The sequence below is a fragment of the Corylus avellana genome, chromosome 2 (genome assembly GCF_965113065.1).
Source record: "Corylus avellana chromosome 2, dhCorAvel1.hap1.2, whole genome shotgun sequence".
In the NCBI taxonomy this organism is placed as follows: domain Eukaryota; kingdom Viridiplantae; phylum Streptophyta; class Magnoliopsida; order Fagales; family Betulaceae; genus Corylus; species Corylus avellana.
The window spans coordinates 5,576,621-5,598,283 of NC_142491.1; the positions used below are offsets into that span (position 1 = coordinate 5,576,621).

At 37.6% G+C, this 21,663-nt stretch overlaps 2 protein-coding genes and 1 pseudogene across 3 annotated transcripts; 2 read left to right on the top strand and 1 right to left on the bottom strand.

Moving 5' to 3' along the window:
* The first annotated feature begins 652 nt into the window (after window positions 1–652).
* On the top strand, window positions 653–7,748 carry LOC132167106 (putative disease resistance RPP13-like protein 1). The gene is made up of 5 exons (XM_059578003.2): window positions 653–5,302; window positions 5,425–5,483; window positions 5,656–5,918; window positions 6,070–6,296; window positions 7,350–7,748. Exon 1 carries the CDS (start codon window positions 774–776, stop codon window positions 5,070–5,072), a length of 4,299 nt encoding a protein of 1,432 aa, XP_059433986.2. The 5' UTR covers window positions 653–773; the 3' UTR covers window positions 5,073–5,302; window positions 5,425–5,483; window positions 5,656–5,918; window positions 6,070–6,296; window positions 7,350–7,748.
* Window positions 7,749–8,876: 1,128 nt separating this feature from the next.
* On the bottom strand, window positions 8,877–11,571 carry LOC132173486 (protein RETICULATA-RELATED 4, chloroplastic-like; annotated as a pseudogene). The gene is made up of 7 exons (XR_015911581.1): window positions 11,410–11,571; window positions 10,769–10,900; window positions 10,595–10,648; window positions 10,465–10,509; window positions 9,773–9,912; window positions 9,354–9,479; window positions 8,877–9,262 (listed from the first exon to the last, which is right to left on the bottom strand). The product of XR_015911581.1 is annotated as a protein RETICULATA-RELATED 4, chloroplastic-like (transcript).
* A 4,530-nt stretch (window positions 11,572–16,101) lies between these two features.
* LOC132185333 (putative disease resistance RPP13-like protein 1) lies at window positions 16,102–21,559 on the top strand. The gene is made up of 5 exons (XM_088513927.1): window positions 16,102–20,360; window positions 20,499–20,557; window positions 20,671–20,948; window positions 21,126–21,326; window positions 21,438–21,559. The coding sequence occupies exon 1, from the start codon at window positions 16,102–16,104 to the stop codon at window positions 20,230–20,232; it is 4,131 nt and encodes a 1,376-aa protein (XP_088370053.1). The 3' UTR covers window positions 20,233–20,360; window positions 20,499–20,557; window positions 20,671–20,948; window positions 21,126–21,326; window positions 21,438–21,559.
* Window positions 21,560–21,663: the final 104 nt, after the last annotated feature.

Sequence of the window (21,663 nt, forward strand, 5' to 3'; positions counted from 1 at the left end):
CTCATGGAAGCCGCTGGTTTTATCTTGTATTGTTGTTTTCATAGGTGCTTGGAAGACAAATGTTCTCCTTTTAAAAGCCTGCATGAAGGTCTTTTCAAGTAAAACTTTGGCAAATTTATCTTCTTGGTCTTTTAAACTTTCATATGAAATGATAATAGGCCTGATTCATCAAATGATATCAGAGTCCGACAATGTTGCTATTTTCACGAATTTGATTTTGAGAACATGCAGTGTGATTTCGAATGCCCGAATTTGATTTTTAGAATATGCGTTGCGAATTGCGATTTCAATCGGCCAATTGGTTTGCTCCGGTCCATTTTTGTTTTTCTCGTGGAAAAGTTATGGTAGCAACAGAGCATGAGCATCCTCCAAGTGGCTGAGCTAACTAACTGTAATGTTTGGTGCAGTATTTAATTTCGCTTTTAAGTCTTCGTCAACGTCAACATTTTGGGTAGTTGTCAAGTCGTAATCGATGGTAATTTCGGACGTTGCTTCGGGGAAAAAACAGAGACAAATCCAGACGTAATAATAATTATGGGTGCAAGTGGGCGGGTGGGGTCGGTGGGAGGATAATCATGATAGGAAAACAAAAACGGAAAATAGAATATGCAAATTGAGAAAGAATATCCCAGCAAACTCTCGTGTACTTCCTCGCAACATGCAGTTGTGAATCCTTGCCCAAGATTCCAATTATCACTTGTGCATTTGAGTGCTTTGGCTATCTTAATTTGCATCGTTTCCTCTTTCATTCCTTCCTTCCTACCAAGAACATCATGACAGAGTTCATTATTACAAAAGTGGGAGAGTTCGTTCTCTCTAAATTATTTGAGTCGCTGTATGATCTATTGGCAGTTCCCAAGTTTCGGGACTTCATAGGTGGAGAGGGAAAGGGACTTCAAGCAAACCTGGACAAGTGGAGACAAAAGCTACAAGAAATTCAGAACATGCTTGATGATGCGGAGGAGAAGCAATATTCTGACACGGCTGTGAAGCTCTGGCTGGATGATCTCAAACACTTGGTTTACGATGTGGATGACATAGTGGATGAGCTTGCCACTGATGCATTCCTAGCTGAAAATCAGGCTCGCCCAAGTAAGGTACGCAAACTCAACATCGCAGGTGCTTCGTCTGCTCATAAGATTGATAGTACGCTGCAGTTAAAGATAAAGGAGATCACAGATCGTTTTAATGAAATCGTGACCCGGAAAGATCAACTGAATTTGAAGGAAACCGCTGATGGGAGGTCTCATAGGAAAACAGGAGTTCCGGCGCCAACTTCGGTACTGACTGAACCGGAACCTCATGTTTATGGCAGGGGCAAAGATAAAGAGGCTGTAGTTGAATTGTTGGTGGGTGAAAAATATTGTAGTGATGCTCAACTCTCTGTGATTCCTATTCTTGGTATGGGGGGCATAGGGAAGACAACTCTTGCCCAGTTGGTGTACAATGATGAAGCAGTACAAAAATCTTTTGATTTGAAAACATGGGCTTGTGTTTCTCAAGACTTCGATGTTGACAGAGTCACAAAAACAATTTTACAGTCCCTCAATATTTCTGATAATTGTGATGGCAAGGATCGAAATTGGTTGCAAGTCAAACTCAAGGAGGAACTGAAAGGCAAGAAGTTTCTAGTCGTTCTGGATGATCTTTGGAATGATGACTACGATAATTGGATTATCCTACGTGCTCCTTTTCTAGTTGGGGCTCCGGGAAGTAAGATTATCATCACAACTCGCAATTCAAAAGTTTCATCAATGACTGGTACCGTTCAAGCCCACAGCTTGCCACTGTTGTCAGATAATGATTGTTTGTCTGTATTTACCCAACATGCATTGGGGGCAAGCAACTTCAGTGAACATCCAGACCTTCAAGATATTGGCGCAAAATTCGTTGAAAGGTGTAAAGGCTTGCCTTTGGCAGCAAGGACTCTCGGAGGCCTCTTGCGCACTAAAAAGGAGGAACGTGATGAGTGGGAAGATGTACTTAAGAGCAAGATATGGGATATATCAGACCTGGAGAGAAGTGGAATTGTTCCAGCCCTTATGTTGAGCTACCACCATCTTCCTTCACATTTAAAAAGGTGCTTTATGTATTGTTCAATACTCCCAGAGGACTATGAATTTGAAGAGGAGGAGTTGGTTTTGTTGTGGATGGCAGGAGGTCTAATTCAACCACAGAAAGGGGATAAGCAAATGGAAGATCTAGGTAGCGAGTATTTTCAAGATTTGTTGTCAAGGTCCTTTTTCCAACAATCAAGCACGAAGAAATTTCGGTATGAGATGCCATGGCGGTTCTCTTTCAACCATTCAAGCAAAGTGAAACAACAATTTGTAATGCATGACCTCATCAAGGATTTGGCACAAAGGGTTGCAGGAGATATATGCTTCAGAATAGAGGATGGAATTTGGGTTGGTAATGGAAGGAGACTTTCTAAAAAGGCTCGGCACTCTTCTTACTTGGGTGGCCAATACGATATTGATAACAAGTTTGAGCCTTTCTTTGAACTCAAATGTCTACGTACCTTCCTCCCCCTTCCACGTCATAGTTACTGTTATTTGACTCGTAATGTTCCTCTTCAATTGTTGCCAGAATTAAAAAGTTTAAGAGTGCTCTCTTTGCAAGGGTATTACATAGCTGAGTTACCAGATTCGATTGGTGATTTGAAGCATCTACGGTACCTTGACCTTTCTCGCACTGAGATTAGATGTTTGCCTGAATCAACAACCAGTCTATGCAACTTACAGACAATGATTCTAGAGAGATGTTCTTATCTAAAGAAATTGCCTTCAAATTTGGGCAACTTGGTCAACTTGCGCCACCTCAACATTCTCCATGCAAATAAGCTGGAAGGAATGCCTCCTCAAATAGGTAAATTAACTCATCTCCAAACATTGTCTAATCTAATTGTGGGAAAAGGCAGTTGCTTCGCATTAAGAGAGCTAGGTTCTTTATTGCATCTTCGAGGGACACTCATCATCTCACAATTGGAGAATGCCATTGAACCCACATATGCAAGGGACGCTAAGTTAATTGGAAAGCCCAATCTTACTGTGTTGTGCTTGGAATGGAGTAACAAATTGGATGAGTCACTCGACAGAACAAGTGAATTTGAGGTACTTAACATGCTACAGCCTCACAGGGCTTTGAAAGAGCTCACTATCAGGTGTTATGGTGGTATGGAATTTCCGACTTGGCTAAGAGGTCATTCATTTTCTCATATGGTGCTTTTAAGGATTGAAAATTGTAAAATGTGCACGTCATTGCCACTAGTGGGCCAACTACCATCACTCAAACACCTTTTCATTGAAGGCATGGTGAGTGTGAAGAATGTCGGTCATGAGTTTTATGGGGTTAGTTGCTCACAACCTTTTGAATCCTTGGAAACTTTGAAATTCACGAATATGGAAGAATGGGAGAACTGGATCCCTAATGAAGAGTTTAGAAACCTGCGTGAGCTTTCCATTACAAATTGTCCCAAGTTGTTGGGGAAGTTACCTAACCATTTTCCTTTACTTAAAAAAGTTTTGGTACAAGACTGTCCGAGGTTGGTGGTTTCCATTTCAAACTTTCCTAAGCGTTGCAGTCTACAAATTGGAGGATCTGAAGGGGTGATGCGTGAAAATAAGGTTGTCTTCAACTCACTAAATTCCAAGTCTTTTTCAACAATTTCAGAATTCAAATCTCCAATAGAAGGGCTTATTCTCAAAGGACTAGCACATGTAGAATATCTAAATATTGAAAATTGTGAGGAGTTGACACATTTGTGGTCAAATGATGTGGGATTATTACAATCCCTTCCACGTCTTCGTTACTTGAAGATTGGCAATTATCAGAAACTATATCATTTGGTAGATGAAGCAAAAGAGCAACCAAAACAGGGTATGCCATCCACCCACAATGGCATGGAATTTTTACCCAAGGAAATCATGTACAACAACACGTGTATTGAGCGCATTGAGATTAGTGGATGTGATTCACTGAAGCACTTTGCAATAGGCCAGCTACCTCCAACACTTAAGCGGCTATGCATACAGAATTGCAAGAGTATGATAATTTTACTTGATGAGGATGATGCCAATAGTTGCAATACTAGCACATCTCTTCTTGAGTTCTTGGAGATTTGGAAGTGTCCATCCCTCAAATTCTTAACATCTAGCGTAGAATTATTGGCAACACTTAAACACCTCGATGTTAAAGATTGTGGAAAGCTGGTGTCAATAGCGAAAAGTGAAGAATTACCTGCAACACTTCAACACCTTACAATTTGGAATTGTGGACAGCTGGAGTCAATAGCGAAAAGTGAAGAATTGCCTGCAACACTTCAACAGCTCAATATTAAATATTGTAGACAGCTGGAGTCAATAGCGAAGAGCTTCCATCACAACTCGTCTCTTGAAAAGATTAAAATTTGGAGGTGTGAAAAACTTAAATCCTTACCCACGGGCATACACACCCTCAGCCATCTAGACACGATTGATATTTATAATTGTCCAACTCTTGTTTCCTTCCCAGACGGAGGGTTGCTCCCTAGCAACCTTAGAGAGTTAACGATTTTTGATAATGATATGGCCCTACCTAACTGCATTCACAACATCACCTCACTTCAAATTTTAAAGATTTCGAGGAGGAGTCCAAGTGTGGTATCATCCATTCCGAAAGAGGGTTTTCCCGCCAACCTAACATCACTTACAATATGGGATTGCAACTTCACTGAGGCCTTGCTTGAATGGGGGCTGCACAGGCTTACCTCTCTTCAACATCTTAACATTAAAGGTGGATGTCCGAATGTGGAGTCATTTCCAGAGAAGATGCTGCCCGCGTCCCTTACTACCCTCTTCCTCCAAAGCTTCCCCAATCTGAAATACCTGTCTTCCCTTCGAGACCTCGCCTCTCTTCAAGAACTTTCGGTCAGTTGTTGTGAAAATCTCACATCCTTTCCAGAGGATGGCTTTCCTCCCTCACTCCAGCGACTTTGTATCAACAACTGTCCTCTGCTGAAAGAACACTGCAAGAAAGATCAAGGACGAGAGTGGTCCAAGATAGCCCACATCCCTTGCGTTGAGATTGACTAGAGGTTCATCTTCAACCCAGAAGACAAGAATCAGTGAAAGGCTTCCCTTCTACCATTTGATCCAAGTTTTATTTAGATGCGACAGAAGTTTCAAGAGATATATCCAAAGGTCAATTTATTGCCCCATCAGTTCTTTTGCTTCTGCCTCTTCTTCAATTTCCATCATGGGAGACTCGGGGATTCCTCCTGGAAGTGGCGACACTGCTTCCCAAGAAGCGGCTCCTCTCTGAAGTAAGTAATTAGAGCTTCTGTTTTTTTTTTGTTTTTCACATTTTTTGAAATGTTAGTAAACTGATATGCGTATTTGATACTCTCAAGAAATTAGCTGAACAAACTTCAATCATATTTTTCAGGAGGCCTCTGAACTATCAGCAGCAGCAGCAAGAGAACCAGGCCCAGCTGAACATGCTTGGTTAGTAATCCATCATCCTACATAAATTTGCTTTTAATTTCTAGAAGTGAATGATTAAATATAGTTTATGTTTGCCTAAGAAACAATTTGGCTGTTTTGGAACTTGGGTTTGCATCGGTTGTATTCTTAATTCTCATGTTTGGGAATTTTATTCTTGTCATCAATGCTGCAGATATGGGAGGCTTTTTTGGTTGTCATCTGAATGTTGGCATTGGAGAGATCCTGTTGCTCCTATTTCCTGCTGCCATTCTTGTTGGTTTACTGTTGGGGTTTGCTAGTCTTGTTCGGCTCTCATAATGGCATCATGAGTGTTTGTTCTAATGCCCCAGTCCCAAGCAGGGAGAGAAGGGCTTTGAACATTTGAGTTTATCGTTACCAATTGGCCTATTGCTAGCCATTACCGATTCAACAGATCATTGGTACCCCCTAAAAGAGGTATGTAACTGAATTTTGATCCTCTGATGGTGTTGGCATCTGCATAGTGATCTTAGCCATATTATGGACATTTTATAATGGCTATCATATTCAATAAATGGATTGACAAGATTAATTTTGCGGTATCTTATTATTAATTTTTTTTTGGCAGTTTACAATGGTTATCCTCAAACAATTTGTATCTAATTGTGAAGACAGTGCCTTTGGGGGCTTCACAAAGAAGGAAAAGAAGAAGAAACCTGAAACCTCCAAGTTCAACACTCCTGGCCTAAACACCAAACCAGATGCATTTTTTCCTATGATTTGTCATCACACCCTTGTAGGTGGAAGCCGGCGTTTTCAATGATGAAAATGTTGATCCTGAAGAGGATATTGATGGTAATATTTCCTCCTTTTTATGATCTTTTCATTTTAGAAAATGGTAATTAATTTGATTGCTATGATATATCTATACTCTTGTAGTTACATTTATATCATTACCTTTGGAACAACATAGGTAAGGATGAAGAAGGGGAAGCAATTATTCTAATGCAGCATTAGGATTGTGCTATGAAATATTTATTCTCTTTTGACGAAGCATCTGTTTTAGTGGTTTGAGAATACACTTAATTATAAGCATGTTGATTAATCGTTCTGTGGTTTGATTTTTTTTTTTTTTTTTTTTTCCATCTTTTGGAGAGTCAGAAGTTCTCGTCAACAAATTGAACAATGCTGTACAGGAGACTTTTCCCAAACCAGTGACAGATTTTCTAATTTAATTGTACCAAATGCGGGCTTGTCTCGCTGTTAAATGTTAATATCAAGCTAACAAAGCACCTGAAATTTAAAAAAATTCTATAATAAATTACACTAAAACAATGCTTCGTCAAAAGAGGGGCACTTGATTATGAGAATCTATTTAAGAAGTATCAAAAATAAAGTCACAAAGGTGAAAAACTGATCAATAAACATATCCTCTTAATACTCTTAAAAAAAATGATTGAGTACACACAGATGTGGATTCAGTGACAAAGGCACTGTACTGGCTCACCAAAAGCCTCAATTAATTGACTTCTGTGGGATTCTATAAGTATGTTATACAATTTAATATTAAAACATGTGAATGGCAATAAGTTATGGCATTGTTCTAAGTTATGAAATTATTCAGGTTTGGCAAGGTTCTCTTGTGAAGTGCAGAATGTTGTTGTTATGTCTGGATTGTTGGTACCTTAGTTTTATAACGAGTCAAGTTAATAAAGAAGTAGCATGGATCAAGCAAGAGAGTTGGTATTGTAGATTGTGATGCCTATGTGCCTAGATATAGGGATAGATTTTAGTTTTGCTTGCATGCAAGGCACATGTGTTTATAATGCTCTCTTATTTTATTTTATTTTTTTCTTTTTCTGGTTACCTGACATTTTTTGGTTTTTGTTTCCTCTATATTTGCACCAGTCTATTGATTATTAGGGTACAGAGGGTAAAGTGATGACAAGATGCTGACGTTTAAAACTATTAAACCGGTTTACTGGATTATCTTGAAGTAGAAGATCATCCTTATTTTGTGGCAAGCATGATTTACTGGAGGTTGCAGCAATAGGCAGAGGAGTTAGCAAATGCTCTGTTGTTTTTCATGTAAGATACAGCCCTGCAGTTAGCAAATGTTCTTTTCCTTTTCTTGTAAGAGAGTGTGCTCTTTCTATCACGTGCTTGTAAACAACATACGAAAAAGAAGGGGTTTCCTTTAAAATTTCCTTTTAACCAAAGATTGTTGTTGTCAGGTATATTCTATTACTTCAAATTTCATTCATTTTGGGAGATAATCTAAGTGGGGATTGATGAATTATTTGTTTATCCTTGGTATTAACTGTATCCCATTGGAATTCAATCGTATTGCATTTATCCTTTCTGGTATTAATTGGCATGGCATTGCTCTTTTCGAAGTCTGGATTGAGCAAACTTCTTTAACAAGCACTTGTTCTGTATTGAAATCAATGATATTCCTAAAATCCAAGGTTGAAACTGATAACGGCGAGGGGTTAAAAAGTCAAGTAAACTGCCTGCAAAACTCTAAACTGTTGGTCATGATTAAACTGATACAAGTTTAATCTAATTTCTGAAACAATTAAGTTGGTTACAATCCCAAGAAATACAAAAAGCTTCAGATAGGATTTAATACAAGGAGATAGGATTTAGTTGTTATGTAGAAAGTTTGTCGAAATGGTGAAAAAGCATGAAGAATGAAAATAACATCTAATACAAGATTTCTTAGTTTTGATAATGAAAATAGCCTGTTTCCAACTATAAATCTACACAAATTTCTTGTTATTCTTTTAAATTCTCGAAAAAATTTGTCAGAAAAAAAATTGGAAATTTACTTTCTGTTTTTTGAAACCAATTTTTTTTTTTTTTTTTTTTTTTTTTTTGTTGCAGAGGAGTATTACAGATACATCTCTGATAAATATTTCTTTAGAGCTTGCAGATAGTACAAAAATTGCAAGTTAGAACTTTCAAGTGTTGTCTGAATAATGTGTGTTGGAGTACTGTTATTTTTCTCTTGCGGCTATTTTCTTTACTGTCTTTGCCTAGAGTGGTCATGACTTTTTTCTACTTTGCTGATTATTGATAAAATTGAACAAAAAGGAAAGACATATTTATGCATGTTAAAAGTGTGTTGTTGTGGTTTCTAATAAGATATTGGAGATGGCTTGTTCAGAAAGAACTCGGTAATCATTAAATGGGCAATCTGTGTTCTAAATATTTAGAGGCATGCAACTTTATTTTACCATATTGGTTGCCTTTTGCTTTGTTTTTCCACTGTTTTTTCATTCTCTTCCTTTTTGTTGAATTGGTTCCTCAGCCAAAAAAGGATGCATTTATGTACAAAAAGAATGCTTTATATTTTCCTGGTGAATTTAATATTGACAAAGATGTTACCCTACTTGGCCTCCAATTCACCAAAGCAAACATTAGATTGCAATCTTCCAACACCACAAATCTAACAAATAATATTAAACCTTCAATCTGCATAGTTCATACAATACAACTCTATATACAATGTGACATCTACTTGTTACTATAGTTGAATTTTTCTGCAATTGTCCCCGGCGACTGTGACTTTCAGGAATACAAGGAAATCCTAGCTGCCTATAACATCAACCATGACAACTTACATCCAGAATTTAGCCACAGAATATACAAAACCAAAGCACCCAAATTGATCTGCCATCATCCTCTGCGATTCCACAAAATATGTTATCCATTCAAATATAAATTTCACTTATAATAATGATGCAACTAAGTTTTTCCAGACTATACTCTAGTCCCGAATCTTTTGGATTCCAGTCCAGCGCGCGTAATCCACCCACCTGTTTGCAGAACACGTACAGACAATGAGAAGTGTAAAGAGGAAGTACAATAACCTAATAGAATGTTATCCTAGGAGAGATCAAATCTTACATCAATGACCCCAGGAATGTGTTGCCAGCTCGGACAACGAAGCATATAGCACTCAGTATAAGCTTGTGCTGGTGCAGCAAGGGTTCCAGGATTCGTTGTTCAATTACACCGGCAAGTACTTGGTACCTGTTGAACAAAGAAAGCATATCATTTGTCCTCCAAAATAGCTGTACATTGAGATGATGATCTGAAAGAACTAGCCTCACCTATTCATTACTCGCAAGGACATAATATATAATGATATGGTTGCCAAATACTTCCTACTCTCTCATGTACATGGTAAATAATAGACATCGATTTTTTTTCCTTTGGGAATGGGGGGTTGATTTATAATCCATGATATTAGATTTGTGATGAACATAAAAAATTCTTAGAAGCTGAGGCTAATTATAGATACTTATTTGTATTAAACCACATACCTTATGTTGCTAGAAACTGCCATATAGACACCATATGCAACACTGGTCAATAATATAGGCACATCCTCTGCTTCGCCAGCAAATGATTTATCAAGAGCTTTTCGTGCATTAATCAATGCATTTGTTATCCCTGTACCAATCTGAAAAATGCTTCAGTCAGTCCTATGACACCAAATAGATAGTGATATCATCAATCATATACCAAAATTTCGGACAATGGAACTTTTATATCTGCTGCTTCGCCAGCAAACGATTTATCAACAGCATTTTATGCATTAAAGAATCTCTAAAGTCCTTAATTGGTGATCCAATATCTTGAGTACGAAAATACCTCATAGAATACATGATTCTCTTATGCATTTTTCTTTTCCTCTATCACAGAAGTTATGAGTATTTGAGTCATACAAGTTTGAATACTCGTATAATAGAAATTTTTTATAACTACACTTCAAATTGTCAACTGCCATATGTTTCCAGTTTTCAAACCAGAAACTTTGGTGTATCTAATTGTGATAAGCATGGGAAAATACTCCAAAAGTAGAGATAGTTTTGACTGAACAAATAAATATGCTCTGGAAAAGCACCAATAATAGCACAAAAAAGTCTCACAGCCAAATTCAAAAGATAATACACCTAAAAGTTGTAGAAAACTACATATGGGGCATTTCAAAACATGTAAGTTTTTCACTAACCAGAGATGCACCGGTCCCAACTGCAAATAGTTTGGCTCCATTACGCTGCATAAGAGATTGATATATACAATAAGAATTTCTGATTTATTGGAAGTACAGCTTTTTTTTTTTGTAATCATGCTAAACATACCACTATTCCACCTATTCTCTGTAACAATTAATAAGATGTTCCAGCTAAAGCCACCTGCAGACAGGATATCAATAGCAAATAATTGGCTATTAGGTTCATCTGATGTTACAGTTGAATGTCAAAACTACAACCTGAACACCCAACAAATAACTGAATACTGATACAAAGAATAACCTGAAATGCTTTATCAGGACAGCCCTAGAAAAACTTAGCAACAGATCCGGCACTGACTGCAAGAGGTGGACGGAGAGAAACAGTAGGAGCAGGAAGCCAGACGAGCACAAAATCTGCTATAATGGCCATCACCTAAGATAAAAACTAAATCAGAAAGATACCAAATCTATAAGAGTGACGAATATAACCAGAAACTTTGCAATCCTGCAACATACTAGGAGGAATGACTAAATACTTATGTACCATGTGAGAACTTTTCTTTTTTCTTTTATTTATTTATTGGGTTAAGGGTAGCATAGGAAAATTTTTAATTGGACAAGAACAAATTAGATCCCATATTCTAACTCAACTAAATTCAAGAAAGCCTTACTGTCAAAGCACCTGAAATCTGCTAGAGTAATAAAAGTATCAATTTTCTGCTATCTAGGGCCAAATGTCTGATGAACCTGGGGTCATGATAAGTGATAACTCTACTTAACGCTGTAACAGGGTTCTGCTATAGCCCAATCGTGCATACACACTGTTGAGTGACCAGTCCTGTTAACTTTCTACCTAAGATCCTGAAGAAAATCATATATAACTTAAGAGAAACAGATTCTTGTGAGATTAACAAACTATTCAGGTAATCAAGAAGAACGTACCACATCAGCAAAGACAAAATCCAGTTCCTTGGTGAACCTTTTCTCTACGCCGTTCCAACTCAGCTGCAGTCTGGAAAGTAAATAAATGTTGTAGTATTCCATGTGCACAGAAATATTCTCTGAACATTTTTGTTAGCAGTAGGACTTTGCCTTTTACTACAATTTTCGTACAAACTAATGTGGCAATCCGTAATTTAGGAAATTTTTGTTAGCAGTAGGACTTCAATTTTCGTACACAGAAATAACCAGTAATACTACATCTACAACTATTTTACAACTTGTTAACACATGTTAGTATGTGATTAAAGACATGTTTTTTTTTTTTTAACGTTGGTAAAGCATTAATTAAATCATTTAATGCACTCTTTCCTATGAGCTTAACCTTTGGAAATAAGCTTAGTATTAGAGTAAAGATCTTGAATTTAACCTTATCTCCATTTTAATTAAATATTTCACACATTTTCTGGTCCACACCTTAGGGAGTGTTAACAATCTCTCTCACCTACCTCAAAAAAAAAAAAAACATTCCACCCACAATACTTAAATTTAGAATCTAATAGCACTATGAAAATATAGGCACTATGAAAATTTAGCATCCTTTTTCTTCCCATTATTATATCACACACAGTCATGATACCAGTGATTTAGTTCTTTTTGTTCTTTGCAAATTGAAGTATGTAAGCTGATCGAAATGTTTTCTATTTATGTTGTTTCTTGCTAGCTCAATAAGTTAATAGGTGCCATATGATGGATTTCATATGGCAATATTATTGGGATGCGTGCAAAATGTGAATGGAAATAAGTTATGGCATTGTTCTAAGTTGTGAAATTATGCTGGTTTTTTGAAAGGTTCACTTGTGAAGCGCACAATGTAGTTGTCATGTCCAGATTGTTAGTACCTTAGTTTTATAACCAGTCAAGTCAATAAAGAAGTAGCATGGATCAAGCAAGAGAGTTGATATTGTAGATTGTGATATCTGTGTGCCTAGATAAAGGGATTAGATTTTAGTTTTGGTAGCATGCAAGCAGGGACAAAACCATGATTTTTTGTGTGGCGGTCCAAACTTACGTAAATAAATAAATATATAGATACAAAAAATAGTAGAGTACAAAGCTAAATCATCTAGAAGTCTTAAATGGGGTTTTTCAATTCAGTTACGGGGAATGATCATTTTCCATGCAAAAGTTTTGGATGTTTATTGTAAATATCTACATATATACATATACATATATATTCAAACATGTGTGTGTGTAGTATGGGAGGAGTGTGTGAGTGGTGAGCTAACATTTTGTGGTTTTTGCTTCCTCTATATTTGCACCAGTGTATTTGATTGGCAATTGGATTGGAATGGCTCTAATAAACAATCATGCCTTATGTTGTAAGGAACTTTAGATAAACGAAGCTCTGTATTTCAGCATTAATCAGGGGATTTCTCTAATTGCCTAATCTTTCAATTAATCGTCTTCCTTCTAAATAGTTTCAGAAATAGTTTATATAAACTTTTATGGTTCTTTTCCTCTTTAATAAGATTTTCTATTTAAGAGAATTTAATTTGTAGAAATTGCTCCACTGTTGAGAAACACTAAACTCCTTGCCTCCTGTCCCACCTGCAGCATATTTATGGCAACTTATGAGGTTCAGTATGCTCCAACTCCTACAAAACTTGTTTTCACTCTCTCAAGGTAAAAAGGGTAAAGAGATGACAAGATGCTGACGTGGTAAACTATTAATCTGGTTTACTGGATTATGTTGAACTAGAATATCATCCTTATATTGTGGCAAGCATGATTTACTGGAGGTTGCGGCAAGAGGCAGAGGAGTTAGGAAATGCTCTGTTGTTTTTCATGTAAGAGAGAGCCCCTGCAGTTAACAATTTTTTTTTTTTTTTTTTTTATTTCCCTTTCTTGTAAGAGAGTGTGCTCATTCTATCATGTGCTTGTAAACACCGTGAGGAAATGGGCAATGGGCTCATGGAAGCCACTGGTTTTATCTTGATTGTTGTTTTCATAGGTGCTTGGGAGACAAATGTTAATGCTGTGATGAAAACAATTTAGAATCCCTGTCTTTTAAATGTCTGTATGAATGTCTTTGCAAGTATAACTTTGACAAATTTATCTCCTTGGTGTCTGTCTGAAACATGTGGGGAAGGCCATATGTTTGTGAAGGAGAGGTGCTCATCCAATGCTTTTGTGTGTTTGACTGCACACCCGACTCTCTGATGGTGAAATTGAAGAAAAACATAATGTAAAAGGAAATTAATAAGGGAGTAAAGAAAGAGAAAACACAAATATTTTATATGGTTCAGTCAATAACCTATCTCCACATGATAAAACCATAAGTGCTACGTTTTGCTCTTATTCACTTGATTTGCAATACAAAAGACTTTTAAACTTAGGAGAATTGAGATAGATAAGTATGGTAATCAAATTAATCAAATTTGACAGTTTGATTATAGGAGACTACAATCAAATTTCTGAAATCAAATCTCATAATATACTCTAACATAAATTATACTCCACTAATTGGTTGAAAGAAAATGGTCCTCATGTGATTGGTTGTAGCAGCTCTAACTAATTGTTTGTTCAGTTTATTTAATTATATTTCTTTTCACCATTAGTTTTTATTATCTTCAACTTTGCTTCAGTTATTTCTGCTCAAGGACTGTGGCAAGCAAACAAAAAGCCTTATTTTGTAATTTTTCCTTTATTCTGCTCACTTTGGCTTCAACTTTCTTTTTCTTTTCTTTTTTTTCTTTTTTTAAAGAAAACCAAGAGGGAGATACAAGTGTGCAGAGTCAGAGTAAATACGTGATCGATTGCAATCTCAAAAGTTGTTATTGCAAGAATTCAAACTGCTTTTGAGTAAGTAGGGTCTGTTTCTGGTGTGCTTGCAGGGATCTTCCTCCACTACGTACGAAATACTATGGGCATTGAAACTGATGTTTGGATTTTGGATGGTTGAGATGGTTTGATCATGTTTTTGGTGGTTAGTTTTAGCTGATTAAGGTTGTTAGATACATAGAAGTATGTAAGTTAAGTACTTACCCTCGTACTCAAGACTACCTAGCTATGTAAATAAATTAATAGTAACTTGCTATTATAAGAGTTTACTATACAATAAACAATACAGCTCATAACTACCTGTTAATAGGTTGTTATGAGCTGTATTGTTTATTGTATAGTCAACTCTTATGAGCTGTATTGTTTATTGTATAGTTAACTCTTATGAGCTGTATTGTTTGTTTATTGTATAGTCAACTCTTACAATCATGCCTTGTGTTGTAAGGCACTTTAGATAAACGAAGGTACCTTATGTTGTAGGGCACCTTATGTATGTCAGCATTAATCAGGGGATTTCTCTAATTGACAAATCACATCCTCTCCTCCAAAGAATACTTAGCAGAGTGGGAAGACAAGTCGAATGACACTGTTAGCTCCAAATAATATCTCATGGAACCGAAAATAGAAGATGATACAGGACCAGTGCAGAAGTTTAACTACCAACTACCTGTTTATCACAGAACTGCCGTGATTGCTGATTTGTCAAGAGTCGGAGTTCTACTCTGTTTTGGTCATGCACATGGGATTGATTTCAAGAAAGAGATTAAGTTCAGATCGGCTCTTAAAACACGCCTTGCAAGGTCTGATTCTGAATGTCATAAAAGGCTTTGACTTTTCTCGACACCAATTAATTTTCAAATGAGGTGATCAAAGGCCCGATTCATCAAATGATATCAGAGAGCCCGACAGTGCTGCTCTGCTCACGAATACAACTTTCAAAATATGCTTTGCGGAGTGCGATTTCGAACGCCAATTGGTTCGCTCAAGTCATTTTTGTTTTTCTCGTGAAAAAGTTTTGGAAGCAACAGAGCATGAGCATCCTCCAAATGGCTACACCAGAGTTCATTAACAACAAACTGTAATGTTTGCGGCAGTATTTAGCCCAAAAACAAAAACAAAACTCTTAATTTCTACACTATTTCTTAATTTCGCTTTAAATCTTCGTCAACGTCAACATTTTGGTAAGTTGTCAAGTCGTTATCAAGGACAAACATAAAATATTATTGTAGTAATAGATGGTAAATTCGGACTTTGCTTCTCAAAGAAGAAAACAGAGAAAAAGCCAGACATAAACAGCATTATAATAGTGATAGGCAAGTTGCTCTTAATTTATTGTGTAGTGCACAACTACTGCATAGATAATCTTGAGTATGAGAATGAGTACCTTAATTTGGATGCCTCAATCAACCTTAACCAGATAAAACCAACCACCTAATACATGATCAAACAATCTTAACCATCTAAACTGCAGAAATCAATTTTAACATCTCCAGTGTTTTTTTATAATGAATTCTGAGAGTAAGGTGCGTTTACCAAAACACAAAAAATACCTCAACAAAATTTTTTTTATCGAACGACACCTTTATTTTCCCGCTAATTATAGTAATGAGTGCAAGTGGGTGAGTGGGAGGATAATCATTATAGTAAAAAAAAAAAAAAAAAAAAACAGAATAGAATATGCAAATTGAGCAAGCACGCGACAAACTCTCCTGTACTTGCTCAAAGCATGCAGTTTTGAATCCTTGCCCAAGCTTTCACACAAGATTCCAATTATCACTTGTGCATTTGAGTGCTTTGGCTATCTCTTAATTTGCATCGTTTCCTGTTTCATTCCTTCCTAGCAAGAAAACCATGAAAGAGTTGATTGTTTCTTCAGTCAAGAAAGTGGGAGAGCTCCTTGTCTCTTCCTTCATTCAGTCTCTGTGTGATCGATTGGTGGTTCCCGAGTTTCTGGACTTCTTAGGCGGAGCGGGACTTCAAGAAAATCTGGAAAAGTGGAGGAAAACGCTGTCAACAATTCAGGCAATGCTTGATGATGTGGAGGAGAAGCAATATACTGAGAGGGTTGTGAAAGAGTGGCTGGATGATCTCAAAGACTTGGCTTACGATGTGGACGACATTGTGGATGAGCTCGCCACTGATGCATCCACGGCTGCTGAAAATCAGGCTCGCCCAAGTAAGGTACAGAAACTCTCCCCATCTGCTTGGTTTACTCCTTCGACTTCAAGTCATTTTAAGATCAATAGTAGGCTGGCGTTAAAGATAAAAGAGGTCACGGATCGATTCAATGATATCGTGACTCGGAAAGGTCAACTGAATTTGAATGAAACTGCACCAAATGGGAGGTCATACAGAATAAGAGGCACACTGGAGCCAACTTCTGTAATGACTGATGCTCATGTTTATGGTAGGGAAAAAGAAAAAGAGGCTATACTTCAATTGTTGCTGGGTGAAAAATGTAGTGATGCTGGAGTATCTGTGATTCCTATACTTGGCATGGGAGGTATAGGAAAGACAACTCTTGCTCAACTTGTATACAATGATAAAACAGTGCAAAGCTCATTTGAACTGAAAGCATGGGCATGTGTCTCTCAAGATTTCGATGCTGACAGAGTCACAAGAACAATTTTACAGTCCCTCACTTCTAATAATTGTGATGGCAAGGATCAAAATTGGTTGCAAGTCAAACTCAAGGAGAAACTGCAAGGCAAGAAGTTTCTAGTCGTTCTGGATGATCTTTGGAATGAGAAATACCATGATTGGACTATCCTACGTGCTCCTTTCCTAGGAGGGGCTTCAGGAAGTACAATTGTCATCACAACTCGCAACCAGAGAGTTTCTTCAATGACAGGTACCATTCCAGCCTACCGTTTGCAATTGTTGTCAAATGATACTTGTTTGTCTATTTTTACTCAAAATGCTTTGGGGGAAAGCAACTTCAGTGCACATCCAAACCTTCAAGATATTGGTGAAAAAATCGTCAAACGATGTAAAGGCTTGCCTTTGGCGGCAAAAACTCTCGGAGGCCTCTTGCGCACTACGGAAGACCATGATGAGTGGGAAGATGTATTGAAGAGCAAGATATGGGATATACCAGAAGGGAGAAGTAGAATTGTTCCAGCTCTTTTGTTGAGCTACAGTCATTTGCCTTCACATTTAAAGAGGTGTTTTGCGTATTGTTCAATATTTCCCAAGGACTATGAATTTGAGGAGGAGCAATTGGTTCTGCTATGGATGGCAGAAGGTCTAATTCATCCACTAGAAGGGGATAAGAAAATGGAAGATTTAGGTAGAAAGCATTTTCGCAATTTGTTGTCGAGGTCCTTTTTCCAACAATCAAGCACGGAGAAATCACGATTTGTGATGCATGATCTCATCAACGATTTGGCTCAATGGGTTGCAGCAGATACATGCTTTAGAATGGAGGATAAAATTGGGGGTAGTAATGGAAAGAGACTTCCTAAAAAGACTCGGCATTCATCTTACTTGGGTGACCAATACGATAGTACTAGAAAGTTTGAGGTTTTTTATGAACTCATGTGTTTACGTACCTTCCTACCTCTTATGCTTCCAAGTCCTAGTCAATGTTATTTGACTCATAATGTTCCTCTTCAGTTGTTGCCAAAATTACGATGCTTGAGGGTGCTCTCTTTCAATGGGTACTGCATAGTTGAGCTACCGGATTCAATTGGTGATTTAAAACATCTACGGTACCTTGACCTTTCTTATACTCGAATTAGAGGTCTACCTGAATCAACAACCACTCTTTACAACTTACAAACATTAATATTGAAGAAATGTCCTTATCTAAAGGAATTGCCTTCGAAGTTGGGGAACCTAGTCAACTTGCGCCACCTCAACATTCTACATGCAAATAAGCTGAAAGGAATGCCTCCTCAAATTGGTAAATTAACTAGTCTCCAAACATTGTCTAATCTAATTGTTGGAAAAGGCAATTGCTTCGCATTAAAAGAGCTAGGCTATTTGTTGCATCTTCAAGGGACACTTATCATCTCACGATTGGAGAATGTCATTGAACCCAGGGAAGCAAGGGACGCTAAGTTAATTGAAAAGACTGATCTTATTGCATTGTGCTTAGAATGGAGTGTTGATGTGGATGGGTCACAAGACAGAACAAGCGAATCAGAGGTACTTAACATGCTACAACCAAACAAGGCTTTGAAAGAGCTTACTATCATGCACTATGGTGGTACAAAATTTCCAACTTGGTTAATAGGTCATTCATTTCCTCATATAGTGCTGCTAAGAATTGAAAACTGTAGAAAGTGCGCATCATTGCCACCAGTCGGCCAACTATCGTCGCTCAAACACCTTTTCATTGAAGGCATGGCTAGTGTGAAGAATATTGGTGTTGAGATTTATGGGGATAGTTGTTCACAACCTTTTGAATCCTTGGAAACTTTGTGTTTTAAGAATATGGAAGAATGGGAGGATTGGAGCCCTAATGGAGAGTTTCCACAACTGCGTGAGCTTTCTATTGAAAATTGTCCCAAGCTATTGGGAGCGTTACCTAAGCACCTTCCTTTACTGAAAAAATTATTGGTAGACAACTGTCAGAGATTGGTGGTTTCAGACGCAAGCTTTCTCAAGCTCTGCGAACTAAAAACTGATGGATCGGAAGACCTGGCGCAAATTTACAAGGTTGAATTCAGACCACCTCTTTCAAGAAATTCAGAATTCACATGTCGAATACAAGGGTATAATATCGAAAAAATAGCACATGCAAGGAATTTAGTTTTTAGAAATTGTGAGGAGCTAACGCATTTGGGGTCAAACTATGTGAGGTTCCTACAAACCCTCCAATGTCTTCTTTGTCTATCGTTTTCTCATTGTGAGAATCTAGTTTCTTTAATGGCAGAAGAAGTAAGAAAGCAGCAATTGGGTTTTCCTTTCTCATTGAGACAAATTTGTTTCTCTTATTGCAATGCCCTAGAATCTTTACCCAATGCAGTGATGTACAACAACACGTGTCTTGAGTCTATTATTATTAGGGTATGTGATTCGCTGAAGCACTTTGCAATAGGCACGCTACCTCCAACTGTAAAGCGGCTTAGGATAGAGTGTTGCAAGAATATGGTGATTTTGGTGGACGAGGATGATACCAACAATTGCAGTAGCAGCACATGTCTTCTTGAGTCCTTGGAAATTAGCGGTTGTCCTTCTTTCAAATCCATAACAGCAAGCGGAGAATTACCTGCAACACTTAAAAGCCTCAATATTCTCAAATGTGAAAAGCTAGAGTCAGTGGCGAAGAGCTTTCATCACAACTCGTCTTTAGAAACAATTCATATCGAGGCGTGTGAAAACCTTAAATCCTTACCCATGGGCATACACACCCTCAGCCATCTACGCCAGTTTTATATTAAGAGTTGCCCCACTCTCGTTTCCTTTTTCTCCTATTGGAATTATGAGCGAATAGAGGCCCTACCCAATTGCATACACAACATCACCTTTCTTCAAGAATTGAAGATAGAAAAATGTCCATTCAATGTTTCCTTTCCGGAAGAAGGTTTTCCTGCCAACCTAAGAACACTTGAAATCATGGATTACAACATCACTGAGGCCTTGCTTGACTGGGGGTTGCACAAGCTTACCTCTCTTCGAATTCTTGAAATTGGAGGTGGATGTCCGCATCTGGTGTCCTTTCCAGAAATGATGCTTCCTGCGTCTCTGCAATTCCTTTCCATCCAACACTTCCCGAATCTAAAATACTTGTCTTCCGAAGGCTTTCAATCCCTAGATTCTCTTGAAACGCTGAGAATCCATTGGTGCGAAAAGCTTACGTCCTTTCCAAAGGATGGCTTGCCTCCCTCACTCCAGCAACTTTATATTCGAAACTGTTCTCTGCTGAAAGAACACTGCAAGAAAGATCAAGGAAGAGAGTGGTTCAAGATAGCCCACATCCCTCGTGTTGAAATTGATGATATATTCATCTATGACCCGGCCGAGGAGAATCAGTGAAAGGCTTCCGTTCTCCCATTTGATCCCAGCTTTATTTAGATGCAAGAGAAGTTTCAAGAAATATATCCAAAGGTCAATTTATTGCCCCCTCAGTTCTTTTGCTTCCCAAGAAGAGACTCCTCTCTGAAGTAAGTAATTAGAGGTTCTGATATTTTTTCACATTCTTTGAAATGTTAGTAAAACTGATATGTGTATTTGATTTTCTATTCTTTGTGTCTTGATGCTCTCAAGAAATTAACTGAACAAACTGCAATCATATTTTTCAGGAGGCCACCCTCTAAACTACAGCAGCAACAGGAGAACCAGAATCAGCAGGACATGCTTGGTTAGTAATCCATTGTCCTACAGAAATTTTTCTTTTAATCTCTAGAAGTTAAATGAATGATTACATAGAGTTTATGTTTGCCTAAGAGACCATTTGTTAATTCTCATGTTTAGGTATTTTATACTTGTCATCGGCTGTTTTGGTTGTCTTCTGAATGTTGGCATTAATGGAGAGATCCTGTTGCTCCTATTTCTTGTTGCCATTCTTGTTGGTTTGCTGTTGGGGTTTGCTATTCTTGTTCGGCTTGCATAACAGCACCATGGATATTTGTTCTAATGCCCAAGTCACCAAGCAGGGAGAGAAGGCCTCTGAACATTTGAGTTTTTTCATTACCAATTGGCCTGTTGCTGGCCATACCGATTAAACAAATCTTTGGAACCCCCCAAAAGAGGTATGTAACTGAATTTTGATCCTTTGATAACGTTGGCATCTGCACAGTGATCTTAGCCATATTATGGACTGTTTATAATGGCTATCGTATTCAAAAATGAATTGATAATATTCATTTTTCAGTATCTTTTTTTGTTGGGGGGCAGTTTATAATGGCTATCATCAAACAATTTTGCAGCATCTAATTGTGAACACAGTGCCTTTGGGGGCTTGACAAAGAAGGAAGAAGAAGAAACCTGAAACCTGCAAGTTCAACACTCCTGGCCTAAACACAAAACCAGATATATTTTGTACAATGATTTGCATGTCATCACAACCATGTAGGTGAAAGTCGAAGTTGTCAATTATGAAAATGTAGATCCTGGAGAGGATATTGATGGTAATATATCCTTCTCTGTGTGTTTTTTTTTTTTTTTTAAATGGCAATTAATTTTAATCCTATGAAATTTTAATGGCTCCCCTTCTCCCATTTGACCCCACTTTTATTTAGATGCGACAGAAGTTTCAAGAGATATATCCAAAGCTCAATTTATTGACCTGCCAGTTCTTTTGCTTCTGCCTCTTCTTCAATATCCATCGTGGGAGACTCAGGGCGAAACTGCTTCCCAAGAAGCGGCTCCTCTCTGATGTAAGTAATTAGAGGTTCTGTTATTTTTGTTCACGTTTTTTGAAATGTTAGTAAACTGATGTGCGCATTTAATACTCTCAAGAAATTA

Excerpts from the sequence above, each read along its gene's own strand:
- LOC132185333 (XM_088513927.1), top strand. The coding sequence starts at position 16,102 with ATGAAAGAGTTGATTGTTTCTTCAGTCAAGAAAGTGGGAGAGCTCCTT.
- LOC132167106 (XM_059578003.2), top strand. The coding sequence starts at position 774 with ATGACAGAGTTCATTATTACAAAAGTGGGAGAGTTCGTTCTCTCTAAA.